The 13,909-nt window shown below is 46.8% G+C and overlaps 1 protein-coding gene across 1 annotated transcript; it reads left to right on the top strand.

Moving 5' to 3' along the window:
- The first annotated feature begins 1,892 nt into the window (after window positions 1–1,892).
- On the top strand, window positions 1,893–6,470 carry S1PR1 (sphingosine-1-phosphate receptor 1). The gene is made up of 2 exons (XM_074598321.1): window positions 1,893–2,314; window positions 3,663–6,470. Exon 2 carries the CDS (start codon window positions 3,795–3,797, stop codon window positions 4,932–4,934), a length of 1,140 nt encoding a protein of 379 aa, XP_074454422.1. The 5' UTR covers window positions 1,893–2,314; window positions 3,663–3,794; the 3' UTR covers window positions 4,935–6,470.
- The last annotated feature ends 7,439 nt before the right edge of the window (window positions 6,471–13,909 follow it).

The following is a 13,909-nucleotide window of genomic DNA, read 5'->3' as shown; positions in this document are numbered from 1 at the left end:
AAGTAATTTGTTGGATGTCACATCTCTGCGTTGGAGCCCTCTCAGCTGGTTAACCAATAGCCTAAACATGAAAGGCTGTACATCTGACTTCTGAAACCCTGAGTCATTCTAGCCTTTAATTAAAGCATGTTCCTTTAATATGTCCCTCTTGCTTAAAATTATCTGTGAATTATTTCCTAGAGGAAAATGCCAGATGAATACACCTTTTTTTTTTTTTTTTTTTTTTTAGTATTTTCTATAGATTAGCTAAATAAAGGGGGGAAGCTTGAAATATCTAGGGTATGTCAGGCAGTTGCAGGGGATGCATATGTCAACCTCAAGCATGATTTATCTTACATGCCTTTTTGACAGTTGTAATTTAACGGCTGTATTTTCCTCCAAGCTCTCAGGAGGTTCAACATCTTTTCAAGTTTTCTAGCTTTGTGGTGGAAGAGTAAATGTCTGTTTGCCAGTGTAATTTATCTGAGTCATTCTGGGAGAGGCGTGGAGCAATTGAAGCATGACTATTAGCATAAATGAGAGGGACTCTCTTCCTGAGGGTAGAGTTACTCTTACCGGCTTTCACAGGAAAGCTGCTTCCCCATAACAACTGCTACTGCTCATTTACTGGTGTGATGCTGTGAACTAAAAGACCTAATACTTAAGCTCTGGTCTACTGTGATATTCTTTTGCATTTCAGTATAAAGTGGAGTTAAAGAGAACAGAGAAGGACGGAAGAGGCGCAACAGTAGATTACCAATGGAGGTGTTTTTTTCTTTTAAAAGTTTGAATAGAGAAGGAATTGTAAAACCTAAACTCATTACTAGGGAAGTGATCATCCCCCTGTACTCGGCACTGGTGAGGCCCCACCTCGAGTACTGCGTTCAGTTTTGGGCCCCTCGCTACAAGAGGGACATTGAGGTGTTGGAGCGTGTCCAGAGAAGGGCTACAAAGCTGGTGAGGGGTCTGGAGGACAAACCTTATGAAGAACGACTGAGGGAGCTGGGGTTGTTTAGCCTGGAGAAGAGGAGGCTGAGGGGAGACCTTATCACCCTCTACAACTACCTGAAAGGTGACAAGTGATAGAACAAGGGGAAACGGGTTCAAGTTACGTCAGGGGAGGTTTAGATTAGATATTAGGAGACATTTTTTCACTGAAAGGGTTATTAAACATTGGAATAGGCTGCCCAGGGAGGTGGTGGATTCACCATCTCTGGAGGTGTTTAAAAAAAGGGTAGATGGGGCACTCAGGGACATGGTTTAGAAGTGGCTCTTGTCAGGGTAGGCTAAAGGTTGGACTCGATGATCTTAAAGGTCCCTTCCAACCTCAGCAATTCTATGATTCTATACTTCTTTCTCAGTCTCTATGTAATAGCACTGTTACTACTGTAAGTAGTTGTGATTGCCAATTTTGTTTTAAAAAATGAATTTAAAACTTTCCTTCCTATTTTCAAACATGTAGGTATCTTACAGCATCCTCTAAACAGTCAGAGACAATTTTTCCACATGGGAACACCAGCACTGGGCCGTGTTTGGTAGTGTTGGGCAGTGAGCCTGCGGTGGGCCTCTGCCAAGTCCTGCCCCGCAGCCCACGAGTGACGGTGCCGCCCTGCGGGATGGCGCCCGCAGGCAGCGGGCCTGCCGGGACAAACCCACACCCACCTGGCAAAGTGGGAAAGGGAAGAGCCTCCTCCAGGTATTTCCTTAAACGTTACTTATAACGTCCCCCAAGAGCGAGGGCTGAGGCGGCGTAGAGGATGCTTCCTTTGGCCTTTTCCCTGCTGTGCCTACTCAGGGGGGAAAGGGAGACGGGGGCGAGATGCTCACCAGCACCCGCCGAGGCGCAGGGGCCGCGCTCGGAGCCGGCCGGGCCCAGCCGACACCTCCTTTCCCGGGGGAGCCGCCTCCTTCCCGCGGGGCCGGCGGCGTCCAGCACAGGGGCGGCTGGAGCCCGGCCGGGGCGTCCCCCTCCCCGCCTCCCGCGGGGGAGCCTTCCCGGGCGTTCCGCTTCGGCCCCCCTTTCCTCCCCAGGTCTGTGGGGTGCCGAAAAGCCCCGGCACAGCAGCGCCCGCCCATGCTCCCTCGCCGGCGGGCCGGGGCGGGGCGGTGAGGGTGCCCCGGACGGGCGCTGCCAGCTCCCGGGCAGGTCTCTCGTAGGAGGCGCCCCGCGGCCGCAAGCAGGGAGGAGTTAGACGGGGATAATCGGAAACGGGGTGGAGAGCAGCAGCTGCAGAAACATTAAAACTATCGAGCCCTCGGCCCGGCGCCGGGAGTTGCTCCGTGAGCACGCAAGATGCGCAGGGCCGATGTGGGCTCCGCGCCGCGCTTGAGCGAGGTAAGGCTCGGGCGGCCGCGGCCGCGCACCGCGGGGCCGCCCCTGCGGAGCCTGGGGCCGCCGCCGAGTGCCAGTTCCGCGGCTCGGCGCGTCCCCCCGGAGCTCCCGAAACAAAAGAGGCGGAGGGGGCTGTCCGGGACCCGCTGTGGCCGCCCTGGCGCCGCGTCCGGCGGAGGCGGTGCGGGATGGAGCCGGGGAGCGGCGCCGGACAGGAGCGGGGCGGGAGCAGCGCGGAGTGAGGGATAGGAGCGGGGCCGGTTTGAGCCCGGGAGCGGGGCGAGCAGCAGAGCGGGGGCGGTGCGGGAGCAGCGCGAAGTGCGGGACAGGAGTGGTGCGAGCAGCAGAGCGGGAGCAGTGTGAAGTGCGGGACAGGAGCGGTGCGGGCTGGAGCCCGGGAGCAGAGCGGGGAGCCGTGCCCGCTGCCCTCGCACCTCCTGCTTTGCCCCACTCAGGCTGTAATTTAACAACTCTGCCTGTTCTTCTTTCCTTGCATGATTTCACGGCTTTAATTCTCTTTAAATGCCCACGAGCAAATGTTTATATGTAAAGGGACTTTCCCTCATATCTGCATTCCTTAATCATGCCTACTTCAAAAGCTTGCAATGCTAATTATTCAAATGCAAGGTATTTTTTTTGCCGTTCTTTGTTTCAGACCCACTGAATGAGCCTCTATCTGGCCCATTTACATATTTTTCTTTATTTTCTAAACTTTTTACTGCTCCAGGTTTTGTAAAGCACGTTCTTACTTTTATTTAGTACGGGCACCCCTTTCTTGTTTACAGCTTTGAGATGATCTCTTGCTTATATGTACATCAGTGAATTCACCACCGTTCAAGATGGCATTAGTAAATTGTATAACTGCCCCCTTCCAAAACATATTCTGACTTTATTAACGGAGGAGAATTCAGGTCTCCTGTCAAGTAAGTTCTGTGCAGGCTTTCATGCGTTTGCAGTTAAATCAAATCAAGCCCTTTCCCTTTCGAAATCTCTGCTGTTGTATTACAAAGTGCGTTTCCTCCTGAAGAAAAAGATACAGTAGAACTTATTGCTGGGGAGCTTTGAGATCTTTCACACTGGAAGAAGTCCAGTAATGCAGTCCTTGCCGACTCCAATTCACCCGTTCAGCTCTGCATGACAGAACTTTTCTTGTCTTATTAGCTTTACCTATTGAATACACCTAACCAGCTTTTAAATGTATTTTAACAGCTGAATGAAACTGATTCCTGTGTGATTACATTTGTGACTCTGATGTACAATTAAACTAGCGGATTATCTTAAACCATTTATCACTTGTTACGTTGTTTGCCTTCCTTCTTTTAACTCTGGGCTTTGTGCCTCCTGTTCTCAGGGCTGCAGTTTCTGAAGCTGTGCAGCAGTGTCGGGAAGGCTGCGGGGACAAGGAGCTGCGGGGCAGCCACCGGGTTTGGGCTCCGCGTCACCGTCCGGTGGCCGCTGGGGAAGCGGCGCCCAGGCGGGCACCATGAGCTCCAGCACCACCGCCCCGCTGAAGGTCGTCAGCAACCTTGCCAACACTGATGTCAACTATGTCATCAAAGAGCATTATAATTACACGGGAAAGCTAAATGAGAATGCGGACAGTGGAATAAAAGTGACGTCGGTGGTTTTTATCATCATTTGCTGCTTTATAATCTTGGAGAACATTTTTGTCTTGCTCACCATCTGGAAAACCAAGAAGTTTCACAGACCCATGTACTATTTCATTGGGAACTTGGCTCTTTCAGACTTGCTGGCTGGTGTGGCTTACACTGCCAACCTCCTGCTATCTGGACACAAAACCTATAGCCTCACCCCCTCCCAGTGGTTTGTAAGAGAAGGCAGCATGTTTGTTGCTTTGTCAGCTTCTGTGTTCAGTTTATTGGCCATTGCCATTGAGAGATACATCACCATGTTGAAGATGAAACTCCACAATGGCAGCAACAGCTTCCGTTCCTTCTTGCTCATCAGTGCTTGCTGGGTTATCTCCGTGATACTCGGGGGACTCCCAATCATGGGCTGGAACTGCATCAGCCTCTTATCCAACTGTTCCACCGTGCTGCCTCTCTACCACAAGCACTATATTCTCTTTTGCACCACTGTTTTCACTGGCCTTTTGCTATCCATCGTTGTCCTCTATTGCAGGATCTACTCCATGGTGAGGACTAGGAGCCGCAGGCTGACATTTCGGAAAAACATTACCAAAGCTACTAGGAGCTCAGAAAAGTCACTAGCCTTGCTCAAGACAGTGATCATAGTCCTGAGTGCCTTCATTGCCTGCTGGGCTCCCTTGTTCATCCTGCTTTTACTGGATGTGGGGTGTAAAGTGAAGACCTGCCCAATCCTCTATAAAGCAGAGTATTTCTTAGTACTGGCCGTGCTCAATTCAGCCACAAACCCTATCATCTACACCTTGACAAACAAAGAGATGCGGAGGGCTTTCATCAAGATTCTGTGCTGCTGCAAATGTCCGCCAGCAGATTCTGGGACCAAATTCAAGAGGCCGATCATCGGAGGGATGGAGTTCAGCCGGAGTAAGTCTGACAACTCCTCCCACCCACAGAAGGAGGAAGGCGACCATCCTGAAACCATCATGTCTTCGGGCAATGTTACCTCATCTTCTTAGGAGTAACCATGGGGGGTATTTCAGAGCCTTCCTCTGAAATCGGGGAGCTGAGACGCCTCGCGGCTCACGGCGGCAGCGTTGGGCTAAGTGAGCAAGTAGCATTAGTTCTAACGAGGCAAACGGTGCACTTGCGAGGCTGGAGTTCAAGAAATGGGACAGACTGTTCTGGCTTGAAAATCTTTTTCCCTGGAGCATGTTTTGTCTTTGCACTGAGGCAGCTCAGGATTGTCAGGCACATTCATATCCTGAAATCTCCTTAGTAACTCTGAAAGACTGATGCCTTGGTGAAATGATGCCTGGTGTGTGAGAGAAAGAGAGAGGGGGAGGAGGGAGAGGGAGAATGAATCTTTCTTTTTTTTTTTTCCCTGTGAGAAGAATGTGAAGTTATTTCTCCTTTACTTGCAGCAAACCACTGACACAAAGATCTTTCTGTACTGAGTTTAGTGGTGGCTCTGGTATAGTAGGTCAGAAGCGTTTGTTTAGCACATAACAAGGAAAGAGATCATACAAATATAACTTAGACCGTGCACAACCATCATTTGGCATCACTTTCCAGAGTTTTTAGTTAAGTTGTAAGGTTTTATTTGCAGAGTCCAAAGCTGTTGGGGTTTTATTTAGCAAGATCATAGCTGTGAATTTTTTACCGGTCCATGTTACATTTGAAGACCACGAGCCAGACTCTGCAGTTACTTTCACCTGTACCATTCCGTTGGCTGCGTCAGATTATATGGAGTAGCTCAGAGCAGCATTTGGCCCCATACATTGATTGCCTTGTTATTCTATAGCATTAAATAAACTGCATTACCATGACAAATGCAAGGTAGAACTAAAGGTCATTTCTCTTTAAGATGACTGAAGGTAAATCTTATTGTACAAGATACTAGTGACAACAGCAGCGTTTTTGCCTAAGCGAGAAGAGTAAAAAACTGAAGGGGCATTTCAGTGTCAGGTTCAGACTCTTTCCAAAGGTCAGTCAGAAAATCTGAAAATAGTATCTTGAGTTTCAGAAAAATAAAAGGAAAGGTGAATTGAAATGACTATAGATAAATGCACTTCCATAACAAAATGCAATACATTTTGTCACTTTTATTAATGTCTGTAATTTCAGCAAAGACATCTGTATTTTATCAGTTCATGGAAGAAGTACCTGTCATTAAATTGAATGTATTTGTTTTACAGCATCATTTTTACTCCTCTATTTTTCTAACCTGTGCTAATGGGGTTGAATGTGTACAATGTAAATAAGTTAATAAGATGCAGGAGTCTTCATGCACCTAGAGTATTACTGTAACAAAAGTGGTATATCTGGGATAGCTCAGAGCAATTGACTGATTTACAGTTATTGGCAATTCCTAGAAGTGGTATTTTGTAAAGAAAATTTATTGCCTTTGTAGTAAAATTTCCAGTGCAATTAAACTGATTTTTTTTCTGGTTTAAAAAATAGTATTTAAAATGTTTCTGACTTTTATTGTTCAATTTGCACATAGCTTTATTGACTTCTAAACATTAATAAACTGATTTTTTTAAAGATTCTGTTATCAGATTACTCGTAGTTTTGTACTATTGTGGGGGGCTTATGCCAGGTGTGGTTTCTTGTTGATAGAAGTCAGTGAAAGAATTCCTTGATTTCAGGACATACTGGGATTAAGCCAATTCTGCGTGGCCGTAAGATGAATAACGCCACTTATAGGATCATGTAAAATACAAAATGACCACTAGAATATAATTTTTCATTTTTCAGCACATGCTGAATTGCTGTATTGATGAAATGCTATTAAAAGAATCTCTACAATAGCGATTTCTTTCCAACAGCTAATGAAGTACAAACAGAAGAAAAAATGGATGCCTGCTAGTTTTGCCATGACTGTAGAATAAGTGAAATAATTTGCTTGTATCACTAATATAATTCATAAGTTTAATTCTTAGCTTATTGCAAACATCAAGGAAGTTTATGAACCATAGAATGGTGGCCTCAGCAACGTAACCGCCGCAAGTCCGTTGGGTCCACCAGCGAAGACCGTGGCAGCGTAGCTGAATAGGTACCGCGTTACTCCTTCCCAGAGGCTTGACTTCCATTTCCTCTCTTGCGGCCATTCCCTCTTGGCATTACTTTTAAGTTCCATGGAACTCGTACAGGATGCAGTTGGAGTGTGAAGATAAACCTCACCTTCTCGTACTGTATGTCATCGCTGTGCAAGGTTTACTGTGGGAAACGAGAGCCTACTCACCGAGGAAGGCTCTGGGTCGTAACCTCACTTCCTGAAGGAAATTCCAAAAATGCCCTGAAGACAAAAGAGTGGAAACAGGCTGGAATTTCTCTCCATCTGTCTGCCTGTACGGAAGGAATGATTTCATGTGTGCTCACTTCCTAGGCTTTTAATTAGTGACCTGAGCAGGCCTGGAAAAAATGTCAAATCTGTATTTGCGCACAAGATAAAGTCCCTCTTGGCTCAGGCCTTCATCTGGGCAGGGATGGCTTACGCTGGGTGCTGACAGTCATGAGGGAAAGAGCTGCTTTGTCCCAGGGATAAAGTCACTTCTGTGCAGAGCACCAAAAGCATATAAACCATGGAAGTCCAAGTTAAGCCCTCAACGTGCTCCAAGTGAGTAAATAAAGGCAATGTATGGGGATCAGGCAATGTGTGGGGACGTCTGACCTTGCAGGGATGGTTTTATACAAAGGACGAGGGTCCTTCCGCTCTTGCAGCCTTATGGGCATCAAGGCTGTTTGTCCCACATGGATCTGAGATCCTGTGACAAGGGACGAGCTATGTCACAGCATGGCTGTGTCACTGGCCCCTTGTGACTACCACCAGCCTTTCTGTATTCGTAGCTGATAGCCCACAGGTGAGTCACTTCCCTTTGCTTTGCCTTTGTTTCTGTATCCCTCGCTTATCTATCTTGTCTAATTGCACTGCGGGTCTTTGCGGAAAATGACCGTTTCCCCTATGGAGGTGATTGTGTGATGGGAGCCCAGTTTTGGTAGGGAACTCAAAGCCCTACGTAATTCATGAAGTAAAAGAAATGCAAACATCAGAGCGTGGCACTGGGCCATGGGAAGCATTTCCTATGTCTTGATCATGATGACTGAAATCTGTTTCCTCCATAGACAGGCCACATCTATGCATGTAGACAAGATTCAGACAGGGAACAATAACGGTAATAAAATAATAACAATAATAAAAGTAAGGGTTCCTACTGGGGAAAAAATAAAAGACGGGCCATTTGTACTGCTCTACACTTCCCATGGGGGAACTCCGCAGCTCCTTGGCCAGGGGGATGATGCATTACTGTACGCCTGCATGTTGGGCCACCTGTGCAGTGCAGAGTTTGGAAGACCGCAGTGTAGGAAGCCCCCGTCACAGGCGCTGGGCTGCCTTCTGTATGCACCGAAAGGGTGTGCAGCTTTGTCCTGTTGTTGGCCATGTGACAAACAGGCAGAGAAAATGAACTGAAAACTGAAAAGGTACATTACACCAAATGTTTACATGAAATAAAATACCCTGAATTATCCAGAGCAACCTGGCCCTTTGATTTATATTCTTGTTCCTAGCTGTTCTTCCACTGTAAGGAATAGAACAGGGATGGAAAATGATCATGAAATCTGTCTGTTGCTCCCGTGGCAACTGCCTGGCTCGGTATGCCTGTGTGAGACCCAGGTACAGCAGGTGTATATTGGGCAATGGAGGGGCTGCAGCGAGAACACCCTGCAGACAGCTCAGCTGGAACAAACCTTGGCCTTGCTGTACAATGCAGGCAGCCAGGACCAAAACTAGGGGACAAAAAAATGTAAAAATACTGTTATCCATCCTTTTCTTACTCTGTGAATTAAGAAATACAGGGATTGCCCAAGTGTTAACATTTCCTAATTCCTAATTTGGCCTGGAAGATCTCAATGGTGATTGTGTTTTGCATGGACTGAGGCATTATCAGATGTTGTAAAAAGGTTCGGATTGACAAAGCATCCAAAAATGTGGACATGTAGACCAGAGCGATGTAACCTACTCAGCTCTGAAATGCTGGAAATTCCCCAAGGACAGGCTTTGTCATTTATGGGGTTCTGAAATTCCCCAGGAAAACATCTATTGTATTTCAATAATTTCCCATATTGTTCTTCTTGGAAAGCGAAATTAATACAACTACAACTGAACCTTCAAGGAAACAAACAAAATCCATCTAAATTCAGTTCCTATAATCTGCTTTCACAAACTTTGCTAATTCCATCTTTGCATTCACAGATGGAAACAGTTTGCTTATTTACTACAGTCTAATTTATTCTGATAGAACCTTATTTCTTTTTACACTGTCTGCCAGAACCACATAGGGTCAAGAAATATCCCTTGCTCTATGTGCAAGATTTTCTATGATAATTACCAGTAATCACTCTGCACACAGAAGATAGATATAAGAACATGCGGTATAGCTAACAGTTTTCTGCTGAAAAAAGAAGTGCCTAGAGAGATCTGAAACTCAAGTATCTAATATAAATTAAAATTTAAAAAAAAAAGTGTAGTTTTTTTAAGTTTGGAACATGACTGGTGTAGATTTATGTGACCCACTGAGGAGAATTACAATGTTAAGGACCCTCTCCCTTGCAGGAACAGGGTGACACGTTCCTTGTGTCCTCCCTGCTCATCCATAAATTCTGAGAGACGTACCAAAGCAGCAGTTTCCAAACAACCCCCCCCAGGCAATGCTCTGCATGGCCAGATCTCTTAACGTAACGAAAAATCTTGTACAGGAGTGAAACGGGAACCATTTCCTTGCACTCGGACCCTCTGTGCTACCTTCATGGGACAAAAAGGCAGGAAATCCCATCGGCCACACCCAGGAATGCTCCAGCACGGAAAAATCCTAATAAAGCAGAGCTGACAAAGCTTCGTCAAACCTCTGTGAACTTTCCACCAAGCCTGGTTTAGTAGTCACATAATGGAAACCTGACACAAAGGCTAATATTTATTTTGAGCTTATGTGAATTATCGTTTGGAGAAGATCCACTTTTAACTACATGGTACAATAACTATACATCAAAATGCCTCATCAGAAATGCATGTGACCAAAGCCATATTAAATATTAACATGTGTATGTAGCATCTGCAGTGTTTATTCGGAATCACTCTTCTTAGCTAAGTGCAGGTTCAAAATACAGACTGTGTAATTTTTCATAACTAATGAACATTTGAAAAGTGCAGGCTAGAGGGAAATCATTGAATAAAGACTGGGTTAAAATTATCTGCTAGGCTTCGTGAAATCATTGATGAAAGTAGTATCACTACCCCAGAAAAATCTGTGGTTTGAATCATCGCCGACAGCTGACACTTTCTGCTGCTGACCTGAGCCGTCTGTGAAAGGTAGTTTTGCTCTCTTAAGCATAGATACGCTTGGCATACGGCAAGACTTTGTGATTTAGCAGGACACTGGTATAAATTGCTGGAATACCATCTCAGACAAATTCTTGTCCATATCGAGCACCTACAGTTGGATAATGCGAAGGTGGGGATGTGAATTGCTATAAGCAATAGAAATAGAATTTATATGGTTACAGAGAAAGTGCAATCGCAATTTTCACAATGTGAAAATTGGATTTGGCACACTATTGTAATTGAGAGTGTACGGGAAAACAGGTTTCAGGAACAATTTCGGATTGCGAGGTAGGGGTTGGACTACAGTCTGACATTTTCTGCTTGAAATGAGGGGAAGGAATCCTCTGTGGTAATACAGACACAAAGCTGAAGATTTTCACTTGTGAACTCTATCCTGCAGCTCTTTTCTGAGCAACTCTGGGCAAGGTCTCATGAATTCTCGCCATCCCACAAATATATACATATAATATATACACAAGGATGTTTACAAGTGAGTATTTTGAATTTTGCGGTACTATTTAAAGAGCTGGTATCTGTGGCATTCTAAATGTGGAAGATCATCTGCCAGGTCATTTATTGCCCAGGTACTTGCAATATTTCCTTATGCCTTCATGAGCGGGATGCTGCTGTACCACAGTAACTGTAAGGTGGGAGAAAAAAATAGTCCAGTAATATGTGCAATTCTCTCCTTGTGGCTGGAAGAAGGATCGAGATCTTGGCTGAAAAACACATTCTGAAGAGGTGCTATTTTTGAAAAACAACTTGCCAAAGTCTGCATTATTATCTTTCTCACTTTCAGGGAAGACACAACTATGGTCTAACGATTTCTTCTAATCTGGTGACCATTCAGATGCCTGTTGCACAAGGAATACATGTGAGCCGTTTCCCAAACACCAGGCACTTTCAGATGTTTTTTACTTCCACCACCACAACTCCCACTTCTACTGCTGGTTTAGGCGCAAGATAAGAAATTGCTTGTAGCTGGTGTGTAGTTTCTTTCTCTGATCAGGGTTATTTGAGCAATGCACCTTTTGAACAAATCCTTTAAATAGGCACAGAGACGTTACTGCAAAGCAGCCTACAACTCTCTTCCAAAAAGTGCTAATAACTTTTTCCTTTCTTTCCTGGTCTTAGAAATTCAATGCACCTGCATTTTATCAGCTCTCTTACTGTTTTTATACGTCATATTGCAAATGTTGCTTGAGGAAATCTTCAAGATTAACTTTCATCTCAGAGGTTTTCAGTTTCCCATGAGAAAGTGGTTGTATTTTATTTTTCTAATAAATCATACAGGTGTGAGGGAGGAGAACTTGTCTGTACAACTGAGGCGATGGTGAAGGAATACTGAATTTTTTAACTTGAAATGGTTTGTCCGTGGAAGCGGCTCTAGTTGGGACTCTTTAATGCTCCAGCGTGAAGTTTTGCTTTTCACTACACTTGCTGAAAAATGCAAAGGCATGACAGAGGGTTCAGAGGACAACAAAGCAAGGCGCTTTAATAGGATGAACGAACATAAAAGGCTCAGTGAGCAAAGCCTTTTCCCACCAGAGAGACCAGAATGGAGAAACACAATACTCAGCCCAGCAGCCAGGCTATGGAAGTGTGCTGGGCGGTACGGAAAAGTTTTTAAAGCACCAGACAAAAAAAAGCTGACTCTGCCTACGGAAAGCAGAACACGTTAAAACATGTGAGGTATTTCAGATTAGCATTCATCTGAATTTTGATGTCTGAAGACTCAGAAGTACCTCAGTATTTCAGAATCTAATTAAGGTGTTTGGTGTTTTTTTTTAAATTTCTTTTAAGAAGCACGACTCCTGCATTTGCTCACGGGGTGTCTCTTGCAGCACCCCAGGCCCCACACCACCGCTTCCCTCCTCACAACATGGCGGCAGCGCCCCTCGCCCGCCCCACACCCCCTTCGGGGAGCGACGGCCCTCAGAGAGATCAGAAGTGGCTCCGAGTCGCTTATTCTGAGGCGAAAACCGCCGTCTCTTCCTCCCCAGACCCTTTTCGAGGCCACTGCAACCGCTCCCGCGCCCCTCGCCCCCGGCCCCCTTCCTCTGTGCTGTTCCTGCGCCCCCCACCCGCAGGTTTCCCGGCCCGGCTCTTCCTGCCCCGCGTTTCCCTTTCCCCTCCGCTTCCCCCGCGCCCGGTGCTGTCTGGGTTCGCCGCCGAGGCCGAGCGGCGGGCAGCGGCCGTCTTGCAGCCGAGGCGGGCGGCGCGGCGGGTCCCACAGGGCCGGCGGGGAAGGGAGCCCTCAGCTCGCCGGGCGCGCTAGCGAGGCAACAACAAAAAAATCCCACACCAACAAACAAAAATAAACCAAAAGGCAAAAAAAAAAAACAAAACACCAAAAACCCCCTGAAAAACACTTTTATCTTGGTAATAAGTAAATGAATAAGAAGCGTGTGCTGTAAACGGGGAGAGAAGTTTAAGGGGTCCCGCAGCAAGCAGCAGCAGCGGGGGCCGCCGCCGCCCCTGGCCTCAGGGGCCCCCGCCGGCGTTCGCAGCTCTTGAAAGGTTAAACCAGCGCCTCAGAAAGCTCGAAATGCGGCCCAGCCTCTGTGAATGTTGGTTTAATGGGTGTTAAGCTTGAACTTTAAAGGTGAGAATTTAAGCGCAGCAGCTGTAAAATAGGCCAGGCCTTCACGGAGGCAGAACTTTTGTGGGGAAGCACTTAAAACACTTCTGTTTACCGCTGATTATTTCACCATTGCACCAAATCGCCCACCATAAAGCAGACACGGCCTTTAGAGCGCGGTGAGGAAACCGGCGGGCTAGAGGGGAGCGGCACGTCCCTGGGAGAAGCCGAGGCCCGGTAGCGGGACTCCGCGGGCCCGACCGATCCCGCAGCTTCTCAGGTAGCAGCAAGGCCTGTGTCCCCACCCGCCCCCGGGCACCTCCCGCTCCACCTGGCGGCTTCTCTCGGCCTCCGCCTGAGGCGCAGGGCAGTCTGCGGGGGCACCTGGCCCCTGAGGTGGAAAGGAGGGGAATCAGGTAGGGCTGACGCCCAGCATGGGGAAGCTGGGCAAGGCAGGGCAGTGTCCCTGCGTCCCTTGGGTGTTGTGTCCAAGAGGAAGGAGGACCTTGGGTCTACCTTGGTTTCTCCCCTCACAGTATGGGGGGCTGTGGTGTTTGTGTGGGAGCAGTGTAGACCTGCAGTAGCTGTGGTGGCTTTGTGTGCTCGTGTAACTATGTGTGGCTGCAAGATACTTCCCCTGCTGAAGTGTGGTGAGAGTAGATGATGCTAGGTGAAATTAAAGCCCTAACTAACAAAACCTTGGTAGCTGGAGTTTAATTACAAAATCCACTGAGCACAAGTGTAAAAGCTGTGTCACAGGTCATAGACAAAGTGCTTATTTCAGTCTTGCCTTTACTGTAGTCCTCCAAACTTACCTGAATATTGTTTGTGATCCACCTGTGGGCTGCCTTTCGGGAACAGGTTATTAAAGACACAAGGCACAGAACAGGTTGCTACCACCCCATCTTGACACCTTGGGAATTATGATACGAATTAATGCTTATTCAGGCAGAGGACCCAGCTTTCTCACACAGGTTATCAAGCAGCCTTCACATTAGCCTGGCTTGATCTTGATAACTTTGTTGATACAA

The sequence above is a fragment of the Larus michahellis genome, chromosome 8, assembly GCF_964199755.1.
Source record: "Larus michahellis chromosome 8, bLarMic1.1, whole genome shotgun sequence".
Taxonomy (NCBI): Eukaryota; Metazoa; Chordata; class Aves; order Charadriiformes; family Laridae; genus Larus; species Larus michahellis.
This window is presented reverse-complemented; position numbering and strand designations above follow the sequence as displayed.

What these genes read in the sequence shown, in the direction of transcription:
- S1PR1 (XM_074598321.1), top strand. Translation starts at nt 3,795, where the DNA reads ATGAGCTCCAGCACCACCGCCCCGCTGAAGGTCGTCAGCAACCTTGCC.